Source organism: Zonotrichia leucophrys, chromosome 4A (genome assembly GCF_028769735.1).
Source record: "Zonotrichia leucophrys gambelii isolate GWCS_2022_RI chromosome 4A, RI_Zleu_2.0, whole genome shotgun sequence".
Classification (NCBI taxonomy): Eukaryota; Metazoa; Chordata; class Aves; order Passeriformes; family Passerellidae; genus Zonotrichia; species Zonotrichia leucophrys.
Genome location: NC_088174.1, coordinates 10,154,909 through 10,182,904, shown reverse-complemented (window position 1 = coordinate 10,182,904; position 27,996 = coordinate 10,154,909). Strand labels below are relative to the sequence as shown.

Below are 27,996 nucleotides of genomic sequence, written 5' to 3'. Positions count from 1 at the left end.
TGAAATTAAGAGAAATTAATTTTGGTTTTATTTAGAATTTCATAATAATTCTCTTGTCTCCTAAATAACAGATAGATCCTAAGTGGGATAGTTGCCTATATTGGTGTTACAAAAGAAGTTTAAGGCAGATGTTCAAAACCATTATGTAGACAGGGTCACAAAAGTACTGAGAGAATAATGTGTGTAGGAGTCTCTTAAATCCCCTGATTTCACCTGGACATAGGTTCTTAACCTGCTTGATCACCACTGAGACTCCTTAAACAATTCTGCACATTTGATAACCAAGTACCTCTAAACATGGCCCAGGCGCTCAGGGGGGTGCAGAGAACAGTGTTACTCCTGTGTTGTGCAGACATACAAAAGCCACTGTGATAGCCCAGTGATGCAGCCAAAGGTCAGCACCAGGCAGCTGATAAAGTCACCTTGTGCTCACAGAGGGGTTTGTGTCCCACTCTGGAGATAATGCAGCTGTGCCTGCATTGCCAATGATGTCTGTGCATCTAAAGCCAGCTCAAGTCTGCAGGGGCTGTCTTGGATAAAAATCACAAATTCAGAGAATTTTACTCAGAATGCTGTGCAGTTTCTTTTCTTGTCTGTAGTATGTTCTTATGCTGTGGATATATGGGAATTTATTCCACAGGCACCATACTGATGTGAATTGAGATAGGGAGAATTTAGTATGTATTTTCACTTAGATTTGGCTTGTGCGGAATTGCTCTTGGGCTTGAGAACATTGTTTCTTTAAGGAAATGGATGTAAAGCTAATATAGTCCCTTAATGATAAAAACAGTGAATGAGAAATGTTTCAAAGCCTTAGGTTTTGACAATTGCTCTTACAAATTCAGGTGCCAGAGTCCTTGTAAAGGTATGTAATGAGGTAACAATCTCCATTTTTATAGGCTGGTTATTGGAATGAATATGAAAGATATGTGCCAGCATTAGATCAGCTGCCCTCTAATGACACTTCATCTGTGGAGAACAGAACTATAGTAGTCACTACCATCTTGGTAAGTTTTGTGTTTGTAGTGTGTTTGTGTTTAGGGAACAAGGCACGAGACTCCTGAGGTGTGTTAGACACCTGGGCAGGAGGCAGATGTTGAATACTGTGTGAATTCAAGTGACTGGAAAGTTCAGTATCTTCCAGAGATGTTCTGAGGGCTTGACCCTGCTAACATATGTATGTATCAGTCAGTCTGCTCACAGGAGGAGCTCACTGAGCTCACCATTGAGCTTTGCTGCTTCCCAGGCACTTGAACTCAATTAAGTGCCTCATGTAAGTGAAGATATTGTGCATGCCTGTAAATGAGCACAGAGATTGATTGGCCTGTGTGCTGCAGAGTCAAACCTTGCACCCCTCACTCAGGTACAGCTCCTGTAAACTCAACCCCTGTGGACTGAGTAAGGGTGGCACAATGAAGCCTGTAGAGAACTGGAACTGCTCTAGCACTGGGTGAAAAGCAGCCTTTTCCTGCAATCCCAAAGGAGCAAAGCTCTTCATGTGTGTCACGAGCAGCAGCACCTGTGTCAGTCCCAGCACCTCTACAGACCTGCTCTGTACAGCTTCATTGGGACTTTTGTGCTTCTTACAGTTCTACTAAGCATGAGTTAATTTTAAGCTGTTTCGTGAAGCATTGTATTTTATACTCCTATGGATTTAGTGAGATATAATCAGCATTTCAACTAGAATTTTCCAAGAAGGCTAAGGGAATTCAGTGACAAAAATGCTGCTGAGGGTTTCAACCTAGCTTCCCTTAGGCTTCTTTGAAAATATCTCCTTCAGAGCCCCATTTGTGGCCACTGGGGCCTTAGGAAATTGTGGTGATGGTACTGGTGTTGGATATGTCAGTCTTTAAACACTAAAATTTGAATTATTGCTGCAATGATGCTAATTGACTGTCTAATCAGGCATAATTCTGCAAACAGATGTGTAACTTTGTTAAAAAGTCCTGTTTTTAATAGCTCCTTACTAGGAATACAGTCAATAATATGTGTGGCTGTAGGACCAGCCAAGGAGTTTTATGCAGAAGTCTGTCTAATTTCTGTACCAAAGCAGGAAATATTGTAAATATTTGTCAGTAATATAAAGGATAATAGCAGCTCTCATTTTGTGTGGTTTACAACTGTATTTTACATTCATAGACTTTTGATCTTTACTTTTGTTTCAAAGGAATCACCATATGTAATGTATAAGAAAAACCATGAACAACTAGAAGGGAATGAGAGATATGAAGGATATTGTGTAGACTTAGCTTCTGAAATAGCAAAACATGTTGGAATAAAATACAAACTGTCAATTGTTGGAGATGGGAAATATGGAGCTAGGGACCCTGAGACTAAGATATGGAATGGCATGGTGGGTGAACTGGTCTATGGGGTAAGTTTCTCTTAACCTTCATTTTAATGTTCTTTATAAAAAAAATATGCTCAAAGTTAATAAACTGCAAAATAAAGATCATCTGTTTGAATACTACCTTTAAAATTCTAGATATTTCTTTGTATTGCCATTTTTATAGTCTACTTTTCTAATTGTTTCATTGCAGGAAAGTGTCACATTTTACTGCTGTTCTCCAAATCAGAGTCCACAAAATGTTGATAAGTAGCATTGGGCAAACTTCAAATTCTTGCTTATAGCAGAATTTCCAGTTTGCTCTTTATATGCTTCTTCTTCATTTGCCAGATCTCCTTTTTCTGTATCAGTCTCTTAAGTGCTGGGGGGTGTCTGATCTGGGATACTGAGCCTTGCTGGGTCACTGATCTTGGTTTCTGTTTGACCCATTTAACTCCATGGTTACTTTTCAGGGCAAGAAGCAATGCAGGTGTGAAATCGCCCACATGTTTTTTCTCTTTAATCCCTGGGTTTGGCTTCAAAAATCAACTGTCAGACAAAAAAAAAAAAAGGCTAATTCACTGTATTCTTCTTTATATTTCTATATTGGGTGTACATCACTTTGTTTAGTAAGAACAAAAACAGTCCGGAACTGCCATTTTAGAACCTTCTTTAAAAATGAGAATTTTGGAATACTGTTAAACCAGATGGAAGGGGGAGAAAATTGGCTTTACAGAAAAGACTTCTCAAGCTGATATTTCATCCTTTTTTTCCTCAAATGCTAATGAGATGATTTGTGATTCCGCCCAAATCTTTTTTGCAGTTTATTTTTAACAAGCTTCCCTTTATTAAAAATATCTGAGCAGAAGTGCATATTTCAATTGCATCCTTTTGTTCTGTGGCTGAGTGTAATTTCTAAAAGTCACCTCAAAATTTCCTTGGGATAATGCATCATCATTCTTGCAAAATGTTTGGTGAGATGATTCTTTTCTAATGAATCAGTCTTTTTTAATTAATTGCTAGATTTTCACAAGTTTTCTTACTCTGGAGCAGTCAGTCCTGATGCCTTATTATGTAATTGGTAGCCTATTCAACTTGAAAATGTTTTATAGAAATAACAATGGTTTTGTTGCATTGTACTGTGGCAGGGAGGGAAATCTACTGATTACAGAAAGTAAACAGGGTTCTGGACCCTTGGATTACTTCTTTGCTTCCCTTTTGCTTTGAGGTCTGCCATTATGCAAATCTTCTGAACTCTGCATGCCTCAGTTGTGCAATTTGGGAAACTGAAGTTCGCTCTCTTAGAGAGCACAAGTCCATTGAGAACCTCTGAAGCAAAGGTTTAGTTTAGTTCCAAGCAAATTATACTGCACTGGAAACCTATACCCTCAGTTGTTCTGTGTGTGGTTCAAGAAATATGAAGAGTATCAGCTGTAATTGGGTCCTTTTGATGTGCTTGCGAGTGACAAGCAATGAAACTTGTTCATTCACTTATAAAATAACCATACCATGTGGAAAAAGCATGGCAAAAGAGAAGCTGAAATTGCTGCTAACAGTCAGAGCACAGGGGCTGTGTACACTAGGGGAGAAAGGTGTGATGTGGGCTACAGCTTTTGTGTCTTGAGCCCAGTAAGATTAGTCTGTGCAGCTGCCATACAAGATCCAAAGATGTTCTGAGGGCTGGAACACCTGTCCTGATGAAGGCTCCAAAGAGATCTTAGAGCACCTTCCAATACCTGAAGGGGCTGTAAGATAAATGGAGAGGGATGTTTTAGAGGGTCGTGTAGTGATAAGGCAAGGAGGAATGGCTTTAATCCATGGCATATTCAGATTAGATATTAGGAAGAAATTCTTCATTGTGAGGGTGCTGAGGACCTGGCCCAGGTTGCCCACAGAAGCAGTGGATGCCCCGTCCCTGGAAACATTGAAGGTCAGGCTGGACAGGGCGCTGAACACCCTGATCTAGTGGAAGATGTCCCTGCTAGCGAGGTTGAACTAGATGATCTTTAAATGTCCTTTCCAACCCAGACCAATGTGTGATAAGCAGTTTGGCTGCAGCTGCCTTTTCCACAGCCTCTTGGGACCAGCCTAGCTCAAGAGAGCTCTGCCTCCTTAGCTTCAAACTTAGCCCTAATCATACTTGTGACCTTTCCACACCAGCAGAACCAGCCCTGTAGGCACCACAGACCATTCCTTAACCCCAAACCCACCCACCGTTCTCTTTTTCCCCTGCAGAAAGGTCAGTTCCTTTGTATTCTGAGCACAGTTTTCATCTGTGTTTTCTCGTTAATGAAAAATTGAGGAATGTTTCCCTCCCTGACCCCCAGCAGTTCCTGCACTCATGGTGTGAGCTCTGTTACTGAAGCCTCTCTGCTGCAATGCTCAATTATTCAAAGGTCAGATGTGTCCCATGAGGTTTGAGTGCAGACCCAAGTTAATGCTTCCAGCCCTGTGCTGCTGAGCCAGCTCCCCAAAGTGCCCAGCTGAACTGAGCTTGCAGGCTGCATGGAAACCCACCTGGCTTTCTGGCAGCGGGGAAAACAGCCCCTGAACTCCGAGTGCAAACCTCACCAGCCCTCCAGACCTTTTCCCAGCTCTATTTGCAAACATTGTGAAATACCCTTGGCCTCTTTCTCCATCCCTTGAGAGGGGGCTGTGTACCACACTCACAAGGATGTGCACTGAGCCCTTTGAAGATGAGAAGTACTCCAGAAGTGCTAATTATTTGGAGCAAGCGCCTCGTTTACGTGCTAACTTTCCTTTATCTCTCACGGGCTTAAAACTCTATTAGGGAACTAAAACTACGTTAAGGTAATGCCCCTGTGAATCTTGTCAGCAAAATTACTCAAATTTGGCTCCTCTGGATTCCATTTTGGGAAGACAAGAGGCAGATTAGATTTTAAGTACCTTTGTTAGCATCTGTGGAAGATAGACTTGGTAGGATGAAAGGAGCCTGATTGGTTTTGGTACCAGTTATCCAGCAGCTCAGCTGAGCTGTGGCAGAAACACAATCCCTTAGATTGCATTTGTCTCAAGTGATAAGCAGTGACTAGTCATTTGTCACTGCATATTCCTGACCCAGCAGCCTCCTTGCCACCACCTGGCAATGCTGGGGCATCTCAGCCTTTTTTTGAATACTGAACCCTTTTTTGCATTGCCCTATGCATGCAACTCTTTTCTAAAATTGCTCTTAGGACAATCATAGGAAATGAATGGCTTGTTCATTTTAATGTTAAAACCCTAATTAACTGTATTTAATGTTTGGGTTGTGCCAGTTCATCATTAATATTGCTCTCCATTCCTGTGGAATGCAGCACAGTCAGGGGAGAAAGGGCAGCCTCCAGACTCTGCATTGGAGGGGAGGGCCCCAGTGTGCACTGAGCTGATCCCAAAGCACCGGGGGGGCTGTGTCACCCTGCTGCAGCTCTGGAGGGTGGCACAGCCCTGACTCCAGTGAAGGACTCACTGGAGGTCGGCTGGGCTGACTAGAGCAGTCCCTAGAGTTACACATTGACATTTACACACTAAAATGCTTCCCATTAGAAATTCTCCCTCCCCTGTCTCATATCACATCAGGTCTGGTTGGAGGGCATAAAAGTCTGCTGTACTGTGGGGTCCCTGAAGTCAAGGACAGTCTCAGCTGTGCCCCTTGGGCCTTGTAGTTTTGCAAAGGGCTATGCCCATGCACTTCGTTACAGAGGGATGGCAGCCCTGGAGGCAGGGAATTCTGCCTGAGCAGATATTTCCAAACTCCTTTGCTTCAGGCAGGAGTTCCCAGCAGGCTTGTTGGAGAGGGAATAACAGAGCTTTGTGGTTTGTTAGCAATTTTTAAATGTTAGTGATAGTAGTAGTAATGATAATTTAATACTAATTAATAATAAGAATGAAATTTTATATAAAAGGAAATGTATTTGATTTTTCATAAATCAAAAAGTGTCAGTTCAGGCTGAAAAAAAAAAACCCTTAATTTTTCTATTTCACTCTGATATGTCAAAATAAAACTCTTCATCCTACCAGATACCCATTCAAGCACTATTTTTTTAAGCTAAGAGAAATTTCCAAAGAACAGTGGAAATTTTAAACAGAATAAAAATAGAAAATAGGTAAATCTTTTTTCCTGGACATTTCAGAAGGGAAGTAGCTAAGTCATTCTTAGTCCAGGAGACTGAATTGCTATTTAACCAGCAGAGCAGTCCAGCAAGGCAAGTGCTGTCCTGCAGTGACCCAGGGGCTGAGGACGTGCCCTTGGCTGGGGCAGAGCAGCAGCAGCAGCTCCCTCGGCCCCTTGCTCGGGGCTTTGTACCCACCAGCTGCTGAGCACTAGACAGTCGTCTTTTCTCTTCTTTGGGGTCAGCCTCTTTCTGTAGGCTTTTATTTCTCCTTCGCCTTTTAAAGCAGGCTGCTGTTCTTCCTTCCCTGTTCAGCCAGGGGAAGCCATCCCTCCCCGGGCCTGGTGCTTTTCACAGCGCTGAGGCTAATTGGCAGTAGTTTTAACACAGATCTTAATTGTAACTACAAATGCTTTGGGAATGAAAAGAGCAGCCAGACCTTACAGCCTTTAAAACTCTGCTCAGGTTGAAACAAGCCTTTATAAAAACCTCTCAATATGTAAAATAGCACAAAGGAATGAAGCAGGGATGTAAGGGACAGGCAGTCCCCGGAACACGGCAGCCACCGCGGTCTGTCAGAGAGGGATGGCCGACACATCCCCTGCCTCGAGCAGACCAACCCACCCCGTGTGGGGCTGGCCTCTGGCTGTGCCAGCAGCAGGCAGAATGGCACATGCAGCCTTTGAATCATAGCAGAGAGGTAAGCTAATTTGATCCCTACTTTTCCTTAAATCTCCCACATGCTCTGAGTCTGTGGCAGAGTGGGTGAAGCTTGTCCTGTGCTCCTCACTCCTGGTTTCTGCAGGAGGGAAGCCCCAAAGGCAGCTGTGTGATGCTGCTGCCCTGCAGCTCAGACAGACCCTTGCCCTGTACACAGGGACAGATGTGGGGTCCCTGGCCAGGCTGAGCTGTGGTGGGGGACAGGAGCACAGCCCTGGCACAGAGCCACGCTGCCATGGTCCTGGGCTTTGGCTGACCTGAGTCCAAGCACAGGCAGAGGAAGCACACATATGTCCACAGCCCCAAAAGCAGATGTACCCTTTATGTCTCCATCTGTGAATGGCAGGAGTGTGTCACGATGAGCTGTGGGCATCCACAGAAATCACAAATGGACTTAACTTTGACAAACTGTGGCAGATGGGGCCCAGTGCCATTTTAACACCTTAATACCTTTTTATACTGCTCAGCTAGGGGCACATTAAGGCTTCAATGCAGCATGTTGCTAGTCAGGTATGACCTGTTGGCTTTAAATAAGTGTGAGCTAATGTGTTAAAACCACATTGCCCCCGTGACCTGGCCTCTCAACACACCCTGAATATCCTTGGAGATATTGGACTGCCTTTACAAAGGTAGCTCTTACCAGCCGACACCACAGCTGATGTGTTGCTCTGTCTGACACTCTTTTCTGCTACCTGGAAACCTCAGACTGCACTGAGAAGTGTTAAAACATGCTCAGAGACAGTCACCAATGCAGCACAGTCCCTTCAGGTGCCCCTGTGTACCTATATCCAGCACTTTTGGGGTGCCCAGAGGTTTGGTTGCTGATGGAAGTCAGTCAGCATCCCTCTGCTACAGTCTGCACAGAGCTGGGGTTCTGCCTGGCTTCCTGTCACACAAGGTGACTGCAGTCCAGACCCACCTCTTGAAAAGTGACCCTTGAGCAAAGGAGGTGTTCAGTTCTGCAAGCAGGAGCACAGTCCAGATCTCACTGTCTCTAGTGCACAGCTTTGGCTTTGGGAGAGTCATCACTAGGTCTGTAAGCAGAAGAATCCCATTCCTCCTTTTGGATTACAGAGGTGGAACATCTTATCATTTTTCATTCTCCATGTAGAAGGATATTTCCATTTGCTTTTTTTTTTTCTCCCTCCCCATAAGAGTCTGGAGGTTTGCAGCTCCCTGGGGTCATCTTTGAGCAGAGTGGGCAGCGCCTCTGTGCTGCCTGTCCTCTCTAAATCCATCCCTCCCACACTAGTAGGCAAAGACAGAACAAGCCTCAGAGGAATCCATGACATTTCTTGCCCGGCTCAAATGCAGTGAAGATGATGTTTGAAACACCATTAGTCATGAGTGATTAGCAAAGCTCAGTTGTTGAGGTTCTTAAACCCCTCTCCAGTTCTGTACGAAGAAGGGCATGTTTGTGGTTGTGTTCTTTTAATCGAGCTCAATTTGTATGGGTTCTGCTTATCTGCAGCCATAACAGGGAGGGAAATTCTCAACAGTGCTGCAGTTATTAATGATCCTTTAGGGTGCTTAGAGCTCTCCATAAGCTCTCCATTTCAAATACTGTATCTCTAAATAAATAAGCAAAGAGAGAACTGGTTTTTAACCTCCCTAGTGCAGCAAATATTCAGGGAAGTGGTGAGCAGCCAGGTTTGGGTGTTGGATTGTAGCTAGTCTGCTTGAGAGTGCCCTGGTTTTCCAAGACCCTGTGTGGCCATGCTTGTTTCCTCTGCAGAAACAAAAAGGATGAGGGTGGGTTTTGGTCTTTCCAATACAGTGAATGCCTTTGGTAGGGATGGTAGGAAAGCAGGAAGACTGAGATGTATCAGAAAATTAGTATTTGTATCCCATTTAATATTATAAGGCAGTTTGAAATTATTTACAAAGAAATCTACTCTGAATGGTATGAACATGGTAGCAGTCAGGGCTTTAACAAGTGATTTGTCAGTGCTTCAGCATCAGCTTCATCCCCCCACAGGAGCATCCTGCATGGACTCAGCTGGGTATGAAGGAGATACAGACCTTATTACATGCTGCATCAGCACTTAGGAAGATTTCCACCATGTCTACTTTAGCAATTAACATATTACTTTGAGAGAATTAAAATTCTCCAAGTTCACAAAAATGCTCCAGCAACTAAATGCTCTTACAGCTGAAGCACCTTTCCCTCCCTTGATGGGGTGTTCCAAGGCTGGCAGTCCATGTGCAGAAGTGCCTGGGAGGAAGGCACCTGCCTCCCACCTAAGCTTCACTTCATATGGAGCCACTGCTAAGTCTCCACAGGAGTCCTGATCCATTAAGCTTGCTCTAATAAGGATTAATTTGTAATTACCTCATTAGTTCAACAGGAAGTACAGTGGCATGGTCAAAGTGCTTAGTCTTCCAGCTGGCTGTGGACTCTGACTATATTTAAAAATTATATTCTGTATGAATCTCACCCTGACTGCAGACATCTGGTGTTTAACAGGAGCTCAACAAGCATCAGCTATGAGAGAAATATATGTTTTGGGGGAATTCCTCAGTGAACAAGTTCCAACATCTTGCAAAGATGTTACCTCACTCTACCCATACCCTCCCCTCCAGCCTCTCCGTTACTTAGGTGATGAACACATTCATCTGCAAAGCCAGGAAACATCCAGGCATCCAAAGGCATTTTCAGTTTTTCTATTCAAGCCACGTTCAGATAGATTTTTGCAGTAAGTGACCACAAATCAGCTGAGGTTTTCTCCTTGAGGAAAGGGCTGCTCGAGGGGAAAGGCAGTGTCCCAGTACACATGACTGTCTAAAGGGACTGAGCAGGGCTGCCAGAGGGGGCACCCAGGGCCATGGTTTCCAAGTGGCTTCCTTACGTGCACAGGCATGGTTTTATCAGATTATTCCAAGCACTGAACTTGTGCATGTACCTTGTAGCTGCACATACTGGTAGGAACTGTCGAGAGATACCCATGGGTGGCTGGAGCAGACCTTGAGGTTGTGTGTGCGAGTGGGTGCCCTGCAGAGAGAGGCAGCTGTGGGGAGGGCCAGCCCTCATCTGCCAAGGCTGTCACTGGCCTTGGTCTGCAAACCCTGAGCAGTGCTCCAGGGTGGCTGCACGGTGCTGCTGGGCACCAAGCCCATGGTGCTCTGATCAGCTGTGTGAGAAGCCTTTGCCATTTCTGCTTATCAAATGTAAAACCCAAACCAATAGCTAGGAGGAGGAACGGACCAGATATTAAAGACAGTCACGTACATCACCATCAGATTTACATAAAGGCATATTCAATTATTTTATGGCTCAGATTTTAATCGTGTCTTATTAACATTTCCCATTAACTTTTATTCAAACTTCCACTTAATCAATCTTTATTTTTCCACTTGAAAGAGATGCCTGTTTACTAGTGGGGAAAAAAATCTGTTTAAAAGGTGCACAGTGGTTTAGGTACTCATAAGTCAAGGTTTCCCTAAGAACCATTTTTTCTTTCTGAAATTCTTAATTACCAATGAAAGACCTTCTTTAAAAATATCAATAACATGAATATTTAGAGTGTTTAAAATAGTGTATGTAGGCTCTCATAACACTCTTCAAATGAAAAGGACTCTTTCTTTAGCATTCCATTCCACTCTCATACAAATACACCTGCTTGAGTACTTGGCTGGATCAAGACTAGGGTATCTAAGTAGTATGACTTGAATCTTTGTAGCATAGAAATACAGGTACAGTTAAATATGTTGAAAATCTATTCTGGAATGTTATTTTTTATCAGGAAGCTAAGTAATTTGTTTTTACATGCCTGCCAACTCATGGAATCCAGCAAGGATGTATAGATTGAAGGGAAGGGTATTGGTTCCCAGCACACAGGTGAATGACGAATGATGCAATAGATGCCATTGTGGCTCCAGGTGTCACAGCCCCAGAGCACAGTCTGTTACAGGCCTGTAGAGCCGAGGTCTCTGCAGGAGGGCAGACATGACACAGCATTCTCCTCAGATTATTCTCAGATTTACTCCTCAGGGATTCAGAAATCTGCGTTAAGTGTTCTTCAGTGAGCACAGAAAGGGTGTGTCTGATTCTTGTCCCCCTTCTGTCCCTTACTGCAGTGGAGTTTTAAAGGAGCATACAATAGCAGCACCCAAGTGCAGCTGGAATTCAGTCATGGGTTACTTCTCATGGGTTCATTTTAAAGATCTTGAACTAATCAGTAAGGCAAGAGAACTTGCTGAAAGAATGGAAAAGAGAAAATTAAAACATAGCAAACACAGAATTTGTCCAAAGTCTTCAAGACAAATGGGTGGTTACAGACCATTACTAGAAAATGACATTGTGTTGTTTGCCATCTCACTGTCCAATTTGTGTAGTGTTTATTCATCCATTTTAACTTAATAGAAATATCTGCTACTGTCATGAGCCCCTTGCACAGATTTGATTGTAATTTTACTTGTTAATAATTTTCTATCATGTAGTCCTTAAATTCAGTGACTGCAAAATAGCTTGCAAAAAATTTATTTCCACTCACTCTTGTAATTTATCATCTTATTCATTAGCCTGAGACTCTAGATTGTGATTCTGTTGTGTCTTACTTGTAACTAACTTGGGTTTGTTTTCCCTTTTCAGAGAGCAGATATAGCTGTTGCCCCCCTCACCATAACATTGGTACGAGAAGAAGTCATAGACTTTTCCAAACCCTTTATGAGCTTGGGCATCTCCATCATGATCAAGAAGCCTCAGAAATCTAAACCAGGCGTGTTCTCTTTCCTGGATCCTTTGGCTTATGAAATTTGGATGTGTATAGTCTTTGCTTACATTGGAGTCAGCGTAGTTCTTTTCCTAGTCAGCAGATTCAGCCCTTATGAGTGGCACTTGGAAGACAACACTGAAGAACCACGTGACCCTCAGAATCCTCCTGACCCTCCAAATGAGTTTGGAATATTTAACAGCCTTTGGTTTTCCCTGGGTGCCTTTATGCAGCAAGGATGCGATATTTCTCCAAGGTTTGTTCCATATCACTCCATCACCTTTTTGCATTTTATGGTCATTTTCTGATACCATGGTGCATATATGTTACTTTCTCAAATTTCTTTTTAATTCCAAATTTTTTATTTTGACATTTCCATTCAATATTCAGCATCCTCATCAAGCCACCATGCTTGCTAACATTTGCCTCCAGAGTAAGTAGCATTGCTTATAATGCCATTTATGCATTTCTGCCAAACTTATATTCACCATGTTGAGGCTGTAAAATGCATAGGGTTTTCTGTTTTCAGCAATGCTTGGAGGGCTACCGTGTTTTTGCTGCATATCTCATTTTACGGTCATCTCCTTGGTGCATATAACACATTCTGCTTTGCAAAATAAGATTTATTTTAAAAAGTCACATGCAACAGCACTTTAAAGCATCTCCACTCCCATCAAGGCTTCTGCTAGTCTTTTTACATTCTTTTGAGCCTAATTTCTCCAGTTTTCTTCTGCTTGAACCATCCTTTCATCCTTCTGTTTGCCACCATTTTGCACATATTCATGTCTCCAGATGTATTCTGCTACTGTCCTCTGTGTGTATTGTTATTTCAGTCCAGCCTAATCTGCTGTTCCTCTGTTCAAAGTCAATAATGTCTAATAAGCACTGCCAGTTTCCATAAAGATTTTTCTTATTCATGAAGATGTTCTTTCTGGATAAGGCTGTAGTAAAGTATGATTTATATTAGTACCAGTTTTAACAGAGAGCACTGCTATTAACTATTGAAGAATTATATTTCTTTTTATAGAAGTATTTTAAAAACCAGATTAAAATAGTGAAGCTCCCTCTAATTGAACAATGCATACCACAGATTTATTTTTTTAAAATAACATTTATCATGTTTCTGCATTTACACTAGTAAAATACTTTGGTGATATGCTTGTTATAAGCAGTAAAATTATCTAGTTTCTTAGTGATGGAGCAATAATTCTTTTTTGTATGACAATAATTTAATAACCAGTTTCCAGCTATTTTATTTATTAAGAACACCTGCTGAGACAAACAGAATGCACTTTTCCATTTAACAAAATTTCTATTTAGAGGAAGAGAGAGATCTTTTCCCTAAGTACTGACATTCAAAATGCACCTTGTTGATCTCCAGGCTGCCTTTTTCAATACCTGAATAATTGAAAAGGTGCCTGGTTTTCCTGGTCCATATAGCATTAGGAGTCTTGAGTTACGTCACTGAAACAAGTGACAAAATTTCTATGAATTTTCTTGGGAAGGATCGTGATTTTGTCAGTTAGAGTGCAATAATCATCCTATAAATTTGTGTTTGTTAGTGTCCCCAGTTCCTGGTGTCTGGGTGTGCTGTTCCCTGTGCACTGACAGCTGTTGGCCTCCTCCCCCTGTTTGCGCTCCCTGTTTCTGCCTTTGCCTCAGACCTGCACTGACACTGCCCCAGTGCTTGCTGTTAACGGGGATGAGCGGTGATAACATTTAAATTGCTGTTGACCATGTGTGTGCCAATATAAAGGACCGGGAAATAAGCACTGGGACATCACATGGAAAGCTGCAGGCATTTCTGCTAGGGCTGGTTATTGATGGTTAAATAAAAGTGCACAGGATTTCTGGGAAGCTCTCATGTGACTCTTTGGCATGGTCAGCCATTTACCTTATATAACAAGTGGAACACACTGGATTTTTTCAATACAACCACAATAAGTGCCTTGGAAATACCTACAGAAATAAAGAAGAGAGACAGCAGTATATCTATTTATTTTATCTGTCCATCAGAAGCTATTAGCTCAGTATTAATATATGGCCCTCGTTTGAAGATGTTGTCCAGTTATTTTGTTATCTTCCATAATAACATTCCAGGCAGCTATATGCATTGTTATAGGAAAAAAAAGAGAAATTTAATACTTTGGTTTAAATTCCAGAAACACTGTTCCTTTGACTGATATGTTGATTTAGGCTGATTAAAATGTCAAATTTCTTTTCCGTGGAAGGCACTATTCCCAAGTATTCCATTCTTAATCCGTATCTTTGTAAGGTTACACCATTCACAGTACATTGACTATATGAATGTTTCATACTATTTTATTGCCACTAAAAGGGGCTTCATTCTTCCATTGTGAGTTTTGTCTGAATAAATTTCTTATATGAGAGCGTGCAGCACTCGTAGAGAGATGCCGACAAGCAGTCTGGAGAGATCACTTTTGTACTTGCTGATAAAGGCTCTTTCAGCTGCCTTTGTGTGGAACAGCTGTGACATCTAATGACTAGTTAGATCTATCCTTGGTGAGTATGCTGTGTGGATATTCCAGAGGATATATCCCTATACTCTCCTCTCTGTATTTAATAGGAGTCGTCTAAACAGAATCAGAGAGCAGCCAAAGGCTGGGGGCTAGTGCATCCCTTGATGTAATCAACATTTATTTCAGCAGTTTTGTTCTGCTATCAAAGGCTGCTGTGTTTTTTGCATAGTGAGCTAAAGCATTGAAAATTCACTTTTGAGGGATCAAAAGTAGAGTATTAAACTTGCTTTTAAGTACGATGCGTACAGCAAATGGAATCAGGAAAAAACACAGCCAAATTTGTAACACTGTTCTGAGCAAAAGTATCTTTGAAATCTCTATGAGAGCGTGTATTTCCATTGTGCTCTTTATTCATGTAGAACAAAGAGGCTAGATTAATTAATTGCTGATGGAAAAAGACAGGGAGGTTATCAAAAACTGTCTTGAGGTTGGTCATTTAGGGTGTGTTTCTAGGTCCCTGCTTTCACTGCAGAAGGCTCAAGAGACTCCTATTAAAGGCCATGGGAATGTCTTTGTGGGATTTTCACAGTAGCAATGAGAGGGTAACCTGACATTCCTGGAACTCCCACTGCCATTCCTGTGCTGGAGCATCTCAAGCCAGTGCTTCAGATGCTGTGTGTGCCTTTCGTGTCCCCGAGGCCGAGGCTGGCTGGGTGTGAGCGCAGGGCTGGCCCCAGAGCCTGGGGCACCAGCTGAGCTGTGCTCAGGGATCCAGGGCTCCACACTAGGACAGGTGTTCAGGGTTATTTGTCAGCATAACAACCGTCTTATATTGATCCAAAGAGCCCAATTAAAAATGGAGTAGCGTGAGAAGCTTGTTATGTATCTGTAATATAGGAAATCAAATATCTTTTATGGCCTTGAGCAGAAACAAAATGCAAGCTATTTTCATAAATGAAGTTTTGTTTGAATGTATTATATGTATTGTTCTCCTGGAAAATGAATGTGAATTTCAATGTTTATTTTGGTTTTTCTCTTGTTACTAATTTGCTCTCATTTGACTCCATGCTTCCTTCTAAATTTCCTCTCAAGGTATGCGCTCTTCCTATTTACTTGCTTTTGAAATCACCATCTGACTTTGTTTTGACAATTGAGTTATAATCCTGTTGTTCCAGATCTGTGTTGCTCCTCTCATTTGTTAGTACTCTAATTCACTTTAAAATAATGCCATACAATTTGAGGTGATTTGGAAGACTATATTAAGCTAAAGCATTAATTGATTGTTTTTAATTACATTATTGTACATTTGGACAGGTATGGCTTGCATCAGAAACAGTGGTGCTGGTATTAAAAGCTTGACTGGGTTTTCTATGATTATTATCTGAGTAATAGAAAAACATTTCTGTGGTTCACAGCATAAACCAAACAGCACTCTCTGATTACCAGCCCAGTGTACCTGTACTAACCCTTTTTCTCCCTCTACACCAGCCCCTGCAGTGGGTATAAGGAGTCTTCGTTTCAGCAGATGGATGGGGGAAACTGGGATTCTTTGGTCAAGGAGGCTGCCAGGCCATGCTTGTCCATGTTCTTGTTCTTCATTTCTCTGTCTGTCTTTCCTTCAGTGTCAACTTTGTGGTTTATGTGATTTTTCTTTTGCCTCTTCCTGTGACACCAAGTGACAGCTACGTCAGCCCAGACTGCTCCGTAGTAGCTGCTGTTAAATCCTTCTTTTTATGCTCCTTGGAAGACTCTGGGAGAAACAACTCTAGTGACATCCAGTTTTCTTTGAAGTGACCTCAATTCTTTGAGAACAGCCCTGGTCCCCATCTAGCAAGACTTCTCTCTTGCACATAGGACCTAAAAAGGCCTTTTGTGTCAAGGGATGCCCCCGTTCCCATCTCCTTCTGCCTCTCAGGTGGTCTGTGTGCTGTATCTGTCTCACCTGGTTCATGCAGGTTGCCAGACCTCTGGGGTGAGGTATTTTTACCTTTCTCAGTGTGTAGGATGCTGTCTGAACATGCAGCCTGGCACAAACCTTTTATTGTTGCAGCAATGGGAGCTTGAGGCTTCACTGGTTTGGAAAACACTTATCTTCTGCACATCTCCATCCTAGCAACCCATCTGTCCTACCAACAGAAGGGGCAGCTACCAATGCAAGTAAGAGATTTCCTATGGGAAACTGTAGGGAAAATGAACACATACTATTTTATTCCCAATGCTTCCACTGCATTTATCAGAACACCCTGATAAGATTTTTTTCTTCTCCTTATTTCAAGACCTGCCTTAAAGCAAGAGGGCCATGGGAATCTGGAAACTCCAGACAGAGCTTGTCCTGCAGTAGGGAAGTAGATGTTTCATCTGCTGGACCTGCCAGCCAAACCCCTCCTCCATCTGTCTCTGAAACTGTCCACATCACTGCAGGGAGGAGAAGTTCAACTCCAGGTCTTCTCTGAAGATGGAAAGTGTGTAGTGAAGAAAGGAGCTAAAGGAGGATGAATTTCACCTGACACTGCCATCTGAAAGCAATAGACTGTGGTTTTTAGTGAGGCATCTTTGTTCCCTCCGAAGTTATGAGACAGATGGACAACTTTAGATTTATCCCACACTACAGCAAGTGAGATAAATCTCTTTCTGAGGGTGTCATGCTCTTCTCTCTTTCTCTGCTGGCTCCAAAGGAAGCCTTATGTGACAAGTTCAGCAGGCTGATTTGTAGTTGAAGAAAATTGTGTCAGCCCAAGTAAGAGGGTATCAAGCTTTACCAAATAGCTAAAGCCAAAACCCTACCTGTTAAGGAAGCTGCCCAAAAAGGCCTGCAGCCTTCCCTGAAACCTCACTCACATGATACCTACAGAGAAAGTAGAGTAAAGTAGATAGATTCCTTGATGGAAGGCATTATTTTGTATTTATATTGCTGCAAATTCCCTTTGCAGCAGCTCAGTAGCCTTGTGTTAGTGAGCACAATGGCTCCACTGCCCAGGCTGAAACTTGGAAGCCTCTTACCCTCTTGGCAGGCCATCAGGACAGGCAGGAAGGCCTCCTCCACTTGTGGGTGATCTGGTGGATGTGTGCCTGAGGAACTCCGAGGAACCAGCCTTCGTCTGCCCTCTCAGTAAGAGCTGCTGCTCCTTGGGCAGAAGAGAGTGGAGAACAGTGGTGCTTCACCTTTCCCCACATTCCTCTCACATATTCCAGATTGAGCTCTCTGTTTTTATTGTGTTGTTGATTTTTTTCTTTGTTATGATCTTTAATGTTGGATGGATACATTTTTTAATTTCTTCTTTTTTTTTTCTGAATAATTTAATGGCATTTTTTTAAATGGCTCAGGCAATCTCAGGCTCTGGCCAAGACTGGGCAGTTTACCAGCAAACCCCCCTGTGTGGGTTGGGTGGGGGCACATCATGAGACTTTTGGTTTTTGCCTATCTCCATCTGTTGGTAGGACAACTTGTACCCACTGTCTGGGGATGGCACTGAGGGGCTTGAAGGAAACAAATAAACAGGTAAGAGTTTTCTGTTTCTTTTCTTTGCACAAACTGAGGACTGCAGCACCCAGGTTCCACAGATGTGTCTGACATTGATTCTTCCTCCATTGGTATCAGTAGAGCTAAGGGAAAACATGAAATATCTTTGTCTCAGCAGTTGAAATGATTCTTGGTTCACATGCTGTATTTGAAGAACAAGCAATGTACATGGCAATGAAATTCCCCACCCAGCTGAGTGATGTGTCACTGCCATCCTTCAGCCCAGATCAAATACTTTGAGGCTGATGTTCAGTTGCTGTAAAGCATCCAGAGCTCTTGCTGACAAGATCCAGACCTTCTGACCATTGGGCATTTTGTAATTACGTGCTTACAAATGGGCTTTTTCTTAAGTCCTTATGGAATCCCTTTAAAAAAACAAAAACCAAAGACTGCAATTAAAATCTAAACATGGGTTTTTTCTATTTCCTTCTCTGTTGCTCTGGTGCTTATAAAGCAGGGATATGCTTGACTTGGAACAGTGCAACATGCAAATTTTAATTAACATAAAACATAAACCAAACCAGCCTCTCTTCCCACTTCCATATGCAGATTCAGTTTGTAATTCCTGCTAGGATGTGATGAGAGAAGGGTACTAGATCACTTTTGGTACATTCTTTTCCATGTTTACTCAGATTCCTTTTTGCAGTTTACTGTATGTTACATTTTGGGAGTGGATGCAGTAAAAAGTGCATTTATGTCCTTTAAGCTGGGCAAAGGGACATATTGCTGGTATATCCCAATATGTCCAGTACAGTGAAAGGTTGGGCACACAGAGACAACAAAAATCTCCTGGGAAAAGCCTTCTCCAACAAAGGATTTGTGGAAGTCAGGAGAGCTTGTTTCTCTCCTCAAATTAATTATCTCTTAATTTACTGTTCTTGTTTTCATTGAAAGAATGAAAAAAGAGTTGCACTAGGTAAGACCTGGTAAGACCAGGTTTTCACTGCTGAGGGAGGTTATCAGGAGCTGGCTCACACTCCACCTGTTCACAGATACCTGGAAGATCTGGACAAAAGGGTTGTGCATGTGAATTTCTCCTCAGTGAAGAAAGAAAAAAGATCAAGGATTGTCTTCAAAGCAATTTAATGATGTGTGTTTTTCCATAGATCTCTCTCAGGGCGAATTGTTGGAGGAGTCTGGTGGTTCTTCACTCTCATCATTATCTCTTCCTACACTGCTAATCTCGCTGCCTTCCTTACGGTGGAAAGGATGGTTTCACCCATAGAGAGTGCAGAGGACCTGGCTAAACAAACTGAAATAGCCTATGGCACTTTGGATTCAGGCTCAACCAAAGAATTCTTTAGAGTAAGTCTGTTAAATCTCCTTTAAGTGCCTTGTTTATGGGTTTCTGTTGTTTGATTTTATACAGCTGTAATAGCCATCCTATGCTCTGTGCAATCAGGACAGACCTGAGTGCAGATTTTAATATCAAAAGGCATTTTATCAAAAATGGGTGGTTTTGCTTAACCTGAAACATCTCAAGGTGGAAAACCTGACCTCTGCTGTCATGGGAAGAGTTTTGTAACACCAGTTTCAGAGCCTTGGTCTGGTGGGCAATAATGCAGTGGTTGGCACAATATTTAGCAGAGAAAACTCTTGCAAGGAGTGATGCTCTTGACCTACTTGCAGTGCGTGCCCAGCTGGCAGCCAGTAATGCCATCCCACGGCGGTGCTCACCTGCCAGGATGGAGGGGGATGGGAGGCCTGTGTGCTGCTCCGTCCTGGTGGAGCATTGATTGCTGCCATTGTTGTGTCTCCAGTGCTCACCAGCATCTGCCTGTGGCTGTATCTGACACTCGGGTAAAAATTTTGTTCCCCAGAACTCTGGTTGTTTTTCACCTTGGTTAGGGAGATGCAGGGTTTGCAACATTTGGGGGTGGGAGCAGGTGCACACTTTTATTTAAGATCATCCTTCCTTCTCCTCTTGCCAAGCCACAGGCTGAACTGCAGACAGTTTGGTGAGAGCATTAGGAACTCTAAATATGATCTCAGTCCACTTTTATGTCTCTGAAAACGTCATCCTGAAAAGCTCTTATTTCTTTCCAAGGGTGAACTGGAATGCTCAGGCCTTTCAGGGAGCTCTTGGTTCTCTCTCAGCAGTGCCAATCAGATGCCATTCAAACCAACATTTTTTTTGTATAGAAGAGTGGTCAGTGCTGCAGGACTAATTACTGCCTGTCATGCATACTGGCCAGGTGCAAGCAGAGGGAGGAGGGAGACAAAAAACCCCTTGCTGCTGTAGGCTGATGAAATACTGAGGGCTCCTTGTAGAAATACTCAGGGCTCCTTGAATTTACTTAAAATTTCAATGCATGACACAGACATCTGATGTAAACCTGAAAGGGAATGCATAGGTATTTTATGAAGTTTTTGCACTCTGCCTGTAATGTCTTTATATTAAAAGAGATACTCAGTGGTTCTTAATTAACTGTGGTAGCAGGTACATTACAGCAGCTTCTGTTTGTGTTAAAATCCTATGAGATAAACACTGACCTTGTAAGGGTGACATTAGTGTATAAAAATTTTTGTTCTGCTTAATTATCAACCCAAGGCACTATTATGCCTACAACGAGTTGAGTGAACCTGTCAAAAGAGGTGGCACAACTTGTTCAGAAATATTGGTGCTGTTTATAGTCACTATACTGATCTTAGGGGGAAAAATGCCTTCTTTTGACTATCTTGTTACAGTTCATATAGAAAGTGGAATTGTATGGGGATGTTCCTTCATTTCCTTAATAGTTTGACACAGCAAGCAAACTCCTTCTCACAGAGAGATCAAAGGAATGAGTGTTTCATGTGAAAGGATACAAAGTCTGGTAAATGTATGAATGCTTTGTTGTGCTGCTAATAATCTTGAGATGAACTGTCTCTGCTGGTGCTGGGAAAAGCAGGGCTGTAAATGAGCTGATCTGTCAGGAGCTGCCAGCTCCATCAGGCCAGGACAGGAGTTGGATGGGGATGGACAAGAGCAGAGCCCCAGCAGTGTGGAGCAAGGCTGAATGGGCCAAATGGGAAGAAGAATGAGCCCTAAGGGTGCTTCTCTCTTCTTTGGCATTCTCAAGGCACACAACATAATTTCAGTTGTATTAGCTTTTACAGAGTAATTAATTTGAATAGAGTGATGCATCCATGAAAGTGTTGTAATTAGAGTCTTCTTCAGTTGATTTGAAAAGGGCAAAAGCTTTGCCTTAGAACAAATGCGTGTGTTCACATAAATAGTTTGTTGTACATTCTTTATTAGTTACTTAATAAGACAGTAAAGGTGTCTGAAACTTCAAATGACTTAGAGGACTCTTGCTTTCCGAGGACCTGCAGCACAGACTGCACCTCTCTGTGTTGTAGGGTACTTGCTCTCCCTTGGTATCTCTTTGCACTCTGCTACCGAAGTGGAAGTGACGGTGCTCTGAGTTGGAAAAAACCATGAGTTCTCTTGAGTACAGGGTGATGCTTATCCCCTGTGTAAGGGAAATATCCTGCACCTATTTTCCCCAGCATTTTCCTAGCTTAAACAGCAGTTAGCTGAGTGGCTCATGATCATTTACTCAGTGAGAAAGGAGTAACTTGGCTTTATAGTTGGGCCATGGCTTCGCACAGGAGGTTCAGGACAGTCTCTCCAAGATCCCATTAAGAAGCTTGTATGGTATATCTCTTTCTAGAGCTGTAAGGCTAAAATGTTTCTCAAAGATACCAGCCAGATCCTGATCCTAATCACTGCTGTTGGTCAGTGGAAGGTGCCAGACTGACAGTAGCTGCCTCCTGATGCATCATAAAGGGATAACATGTCAGTGAGCTTCAGATCCCCACCATCTTGTCTGCATGTGCTAGAAGGAGTTCCTCCAGGCCATGGCTCCCTTCTGCCAGCCCCATTTCCAGACAGCATCACTTTTGAAGGTTTTTTTTACAGTGTGAATACCTGAAACTGGACTGATACCAGCCTCTCAATTCAGATGAACAGATGGTAATGACTTTGAGCCACTTCAGACCTGGGCAGACTCCAGCTCATGACCTATTTTCCAGTCTTGGCAGTTTCCCTAAGCGTGGCAGTGCCTCCTGGGCAGAGGCTGTCCCAGCTATGGGGTTAAGCTGGATGCACCACTGCTGCCTGAGGCTTGCACAGCGGCTGCTTTGGCGTGACACTGCTCTCACAGTCCCGGCACTGCTCTCACAATGCCAACACTGCTCTCACAATTCCAGCAGAGCTGGTATTTTATAACAGTTTCACAGCAGACACTGTTTACACTCCTCACTTGTTGGTGATTCTCTGCATAAGGGCATTTGTCCTCCCAGTATATCTGAGACTCAGAGGAACCTTCCTGTATTCTCATGGTTGTTGCTTGTTTCTGCTCAGAAACATCTTACATTTTGCACTAATTAGCTTATAAAGGCATTTAAATGGCAATCAATAGATTACATCAATTCCCTTTTGGCTTTCAAAGGGCACTCATCCATATTGAAAAGAAAGAACCTCTCCTGAGATATTTATTAACACATGGACTCAGATTAAGGACTCCAAAATTCCTCTTTCTCTTTCTTGAAGGTTGGTGAAGGCCTGTATGAGAAAGAAGTTTCAAATCCCTAAGCTACTTTTAAAGGTCTATCTGTTAGAATTAACATCTTCTAATACATTCAATTAAAGTTTCAGCATATCTGAGCAGCTTATCAAATCAATATAATGCCATTTAATCCAAATTTAGCACTGAGCCTAAGTATAATACCACACTCTAATACTTCACCTCCAATATGCATATATTCAAAAGGCATGACCTTTACAATCAATTAGTGATTCTTGTCTAAACTTGGCTGTATTTAAACTTCAGCAAGACATGTTTGTAGGCATTTAGAAATATAAATTGCCCTTGAATTTATGGTTGTTTCTTTTAATTGATGGCAGATATCTCTGTTAGGAGGCTTCTGCAAAATACCTTGCCAAGTGTGTGTTTGATCATTGACAAACACAGCTGACCTGCTAGTACACTTCACTGAGAGCTTATGCAGTTAATCACTGTTCACAAAATTAAGGAGAGAAGAAGATCTCCAATGAATGTTACTTTATTGTAGAAATTTATCTTTGTATATTTCTCAGCACAAGTTTAAGGATGTCCCCAGCCAAACAACTCAGCTACTGAGTGGCTCTCCCATGCCTCAGGTGGAATAACTTGCCCTGAAGTCACTTCCTGATTTTTCCTCCTGGAAATGTCATTAATTGCCAGATCTGTTGAGAATTTCGGTAGAAAGACCGAAGGTCCTTTGGGCATGATGGTTGTTCCAGCTCTTACAGTTGGTTTTCCTCAAAAAGTGATTCTTCGCAAACTAAATTCGGATGTGAACCTTTTCTGGACTTTGTCAATACACAAAATATGTATAAACCCACAGTTTTTAAGACACAGGAAGTCATGCTAAGGATGGCCACTTAAGATGTTTCCCATTTGGAGACTATTCTGAAATTAGAATAGTTCATCATGCTCAATAGGGGCAGATAGAAAAGCATGAGTTGTGCTGGCAGGAGGCTTTGCATTTCTGGTTGTCCATACTGAGGAGAGGTGCATGCAAACAGCTACCAGAAAAAGCAGTAAGTGGGAAGGAGATTGGTGAGGTATCTCTTGAAAAGAAACTTAAGTACCAAATTGTCAAGCTGGTAAAACTAAAGGTAATATAGAAAAAAAATTGTTGGAAAGCAAAGAAAAAAACACCAGACAGATTAACACCAAAACAGAAAATGAACATTTATCTGAAAGAACAGTGAAAGAGCAAACTCCAAATACTATTGAAATTAAAAGAAAACATTCCTTTAACCCATCAAAAGGATTTAGAAATACCTTCAGCTAAAATGGGGTAACTCAGACCTCCCCTCCTGTTCCATGGAGCTTTGTGCTGGGCTGTGTGAGGAGGGGCTGTGGTGGCACCAGGGGGTCCCTCCTGGCTCGAAACAGCCAAGTGCCACTTGCCCCCCAGCTGGCAGCATGCAGAGAGCGTTCCCCATTCAGGTGCCTCTGACAGTGGAGGTGAGGCCAGTGCCAGTCAGGCATCCAAGGAGGAGCACAGCTCCATGGCAGAGCCCCAGGAGAGAGTGAGGAATTATGTCTGTAATGTGTTCAGAAGCACCAGTGTGTTACACCCGTTATGAGTTTAGGAGCTCATTGCTTTCTTCTGATGATAAGGTTGTGTGAAGATGAGAGGGAAATAAATTCCAGCAGTTTAGGTAAGGAGAAGCCTTGGGTTCTACACCCCTGGCTGCCATATGATTTTTATGCATTCTGTGCAATCAAACGATATTGAGATCATCATTAGAGGCCATTAAAAACACCATTGTGAACTCTGTGCACGCAGCACTAAGGGCTTCATCTGTAGTTAAACTCTTTGATTTTTAATTTCAAAATTTATTTTGCTAGTAAAGATGAAGGACTTTTTTTTAGCACTGCAGTCATACAAATGCTTTGCTTTTGCCTTAGGATAAAACTATGATTAGCAGTTTGGAGGTTTCTGTGCACTTGACATTGAGCTAAACAACACAGTCATCACGACAAATTCCTGACAAAAATATTGAAGTGTGATTTTATTTATGAACATTAAAGAATAGAACATCAGAGAAAAGTGGTAGCTTCAAAGATGAGTTTTATAGATCTGAGATATTCAATGTGGCAGTTGTTAATCATAAAAAGTACTGTAGTTTAACTGGTTTTAAACACAGAAGGTGCGAAAATTTTATTCACCTATATATTTTCTCTCTCTTCCCCTGTTTGATATAGGTGGGAGCATGTACAAATATTAAAAGGTGACTGTATGCATGCAGAGGGATCAGAGCCTCTCCATTGCATTGATGATGGATGGTCTGCTGGTGGGGTTCGTTTATCTCTTGAACCTCCTTTCTGCCACATGGCCAACAGGCAGTTTTAAAGGCAACAGGAAATCAAATGTGACATAATTGCAAAAGAAATGGTTTCCCATGAAGTGATCTAATGTCTTTAGGCCTGTAGATTGGAGAGGGAAATGTATCCTTACAGGAACTAAAATTAACAGCTCATCCATCATCTACTTCTTGGAAAGGAAGCATTTGAATGGAGCTGAGCTTAAGGTGGCTGAACCATTTTACTAATTTCAGCAGGCAAGTCAAGATTTAGCAAAGCTTTCAGTCAACACTTACTAACAAATATTTGAATAAATCTCCCCATTATCTTCAATAACAGATGGCATTTGTCTGTAGCTCTTGTGTTTGTGGCTGAGGCTTTCCAGCTCACCTCTGTCTCCATACCACCCAGCAGCCACCTTCTGTAAGAGCAGAGCTGTGGGTTCTGGGGACCAGGTAGTGAGAGGGGCTGCCGCCCATGGGAAGCTGGACACAGAGGGGCTGCAGCCTGTGGGAAGCCAGACACAGCAGCTCACAGTGGGTTAACACTGTAACTGTGTCTGTACCACAGAAGGAAGCAGAGAGTGCCTGGGGGGAAAATCACTTGCTGTTTGAATGCTCTACTTTTTGGAGAGAAGCTCTATGATAATGATAATGACATTGCCCAAGACAGCGAGGACCCTGGTTTTTCAAGTCTCTACTACTTTATGTAATGCTGCTGTGTCACATTAGTACATGCTTATTAGAGATTCATTTAAAATACATGGGTGCTGATAAATGACTCACAGCACTGCTACTGTTGCTTTTGCATAATTAGGAAATACATGAAGGTTTAGAAACTCTAATGATGTGAATATGAAACATCCCCTCTTGCAGTCCACTGGGATTTCTCCATCATTGCCTGTATATTGGCCTTTTCTGTCTGGAGCTGAAAACTCATTAGACCTGACAGTGTTCAGATCATGTGCTGGAAATGCCGTTCTCTGTTAATTTATTACGGGCCAAATCCAGAGCAGGGCTGGTTGTGCTGCTCAGTTGCCCAGACAAGACAACTCTGCTGAATATGTCACTGCTGGAAAGATGCCCCTTAGCCTGAAGGCTGACGTAAGCCTCCCTCCAGCCAGCTTGAGCGTGTGCTGCTCCTGCTCCCCGGGCAGACAGACAGGCAGGCAGACAGACAGACAGACAGGCTTACCCAGCACAGCTGTCCAGATCCCTGGTGTGTGCCTCCCTGTCAGCCCCAGCACTGCTTCCCCAGGGCAAGCTCTGCCCGAGCACTGGCTCTGTCCCTGAGTCACAGAGGATTTACAAAGGCAGCTTGTCTCTGGAAAAGACTTTCATTTTAATTTCCCAATCAGCATTGCAACAAGGAGGAGTAAAGGCAGCAATAAAGTGAGGAGATGAATACAGTCTGAAGTTCAGTGTTGTGCCAGGAAAGGGCATCTTAAAATCTTGATTTACATTCTGCTGCTCAGACTGTTACTGACATGTCAGCAGCGTCTGGCTGCAGCCGGAGTGACTCTGCTTGTCTGTGCGAGCAGAGCTCGCTGCACAAGAGCTGCCTGTTAAAAAGCAGCTACAGCACATCACCCCCCTGCTGCCAAAGGTCACACTTTGAAAAGGACCATGATATACAGAGAAAAAGTCTCAAAACACACCTCCTGAAATGTTGTAGTATTTCTGTAAGACACTTCCTTTAGTAATCAGGCCACTGTCTGTGTCAGGTGTGGAAAAACTAATGGTGCTGAAGCCTGGAAGGGCTTTATTAGGCTGCTTCCCCATCTGTTTGGGTGGGCAGCACTGCTGTGGACTGTCCTTCCCCACCATCACCACCTCCACCAGCCTCCTGCTGGACTCCCCACCCTCACCCCCATGCAGAGTAGTCTGCATCTTGGCATAGAGGATTCTAGAGAAAAGCAGCAGCCCAGGGGTTTGCAGGCCTGGTCCTTCTGCTCTCTGGGCTTCGTTTGCCCCAACTGGGAAAGAAAAATGCCATTTCTAAAGCCTGAGTTATCATTTGAGCAATAAACCAACGTGACAATGTCTTCCATCATATCCTTGGCTGTAAAATATTATCAAGTCACCAGGCCACCCTTTCTTTTACGTGTGTGCATGCACTCTCAAAGATTTGTGTGCTCCTACAAACATACAGACTCGTTTATATGTGCATGCTTCAACCTCGCTTTTCTGTGGCATCCCACAAATTCATAAACTGTGGGTAGAGATTGGTGGGCTTGGGGTTTGGCCTTGCTGGAAGAGAAATGCCCTGACCTACTTTCTTCTGCCGAGAATGTAATAAAAGCAAGAGGTTCATGTAATGATGGGATTGATTTTTCTGTCCATATAGGTAAGTAAATTGCTGGCATCACAAGTTATCTGTGGCTAAAAGCTGTGACATTGATCTATTAGACTCTGCCCTATGACCTTCAGTAAATGGCATCTCTGCTTTCATGTCCTCTCTGGGGAAAGGGGACTAATGGTGCCCTCTGGCCTTCAGGAGACCTATTTTTACCTTCTCAGTAAAGAGCTTGGAAATCTCAGGCAGAGGGACCTTACTAATAATATTTATCATGTTCTTATGTAGCATCATCATTAGGCTGGCCTCCATGTGCTCCAGGGCTGAGATTAGGCTGAGGGCTCCCACCAGTGTCCCTCACTCCGGCCAGAGGCAGCTCTGCCAGGGATGACTCAACATGAGGCTTAGAGGGAGTGGAAAGGCACCAAACCAAAGCCAAATCCAAACAGCAAACACAGTGGTGCCACTCCATTGCAATTTGCCATAGTAGAAGTTCAGTTAAGCCACTGCCCAAACCCTGTGGATATCAGTGGGGCCCAAGCCAGGCAGCAGCAGCACCAAGGCTGTCTCTTGGCAGTTTTTTCATTCCTGTTCAGTAGCTTGCTTTTAAATGGTTCATAAGCTCCTGGACTCATTAGCTGCTGCAGAAGAGCTAATTGCACACGTGGAGGACAAGCAATGAGTGATGGTAATGAAGCCATGGTTCACACTTAACTGCCCAAGTTCATTCCAGTGAGGTGTACCTCCATACAAAGCAAGGTGTGATCTGTAGAAAGGCAGCATGTATTATTCACATTAAATACCTGCACTGATTTTAGTATGGACCGTTGTGTTTTGTATCAGCAACATCTGTCTGACTTAAGGGCTGTAAATCTCCCGTGTTAGGGAGCTATAATGTGGTCACAGGGCCCATGCAGCAGAGGAGAGTGGTAAGTCTGCTGCTCTACGACCTTTATTGATGTCTCTGCTTACCTTTATGTGTGTGCTGC

The 27,996-nt window shown here is 42.9% G+C and overlaps 1 protein-coding gene across 4 annotated transcripts in view; it reads left to right on the top strand.

The window, feature by feature from the left end:
* GRIA3 (glutamate ionotropic receptor AMPA type subunit 3) overlaps positions 1-27,996 on the top strand; it is a 141,112-nt gene that overhangs the window by 86,986 nt on the left and 26,130 nt on the right. For 3 of the 4 annotated variants that reach the window (XR_010440369.1, XM_064713365.1, XM_064713367.1), the window contains exons 9-12: positions 900-1,007; positions 2,168-2,374; positions 11,747-12,123; positions 18,974-19,172. Coding sequence is in view for 3 of the 4 variants with exons in the window: in XM_064713365.1 (XP_064569435.1) it covers positions 900-1,007; positions 2,168-2,374; positions 11,747-12,123; positions 18,974-19,172 (891 nt within the window). In the remaining variant the exon portion in view is untranslated. Of the gene's footprint in view, positions 1-899; positions 1,008-1,363; positions 1,816-2,167; positions 2,375-11,746; positions 12,124-18,973; positions 19,173-27,996 lie in introns of those variants that run through there. The other variant, XM_064713368.1, reaches the window with a different exon arrangement.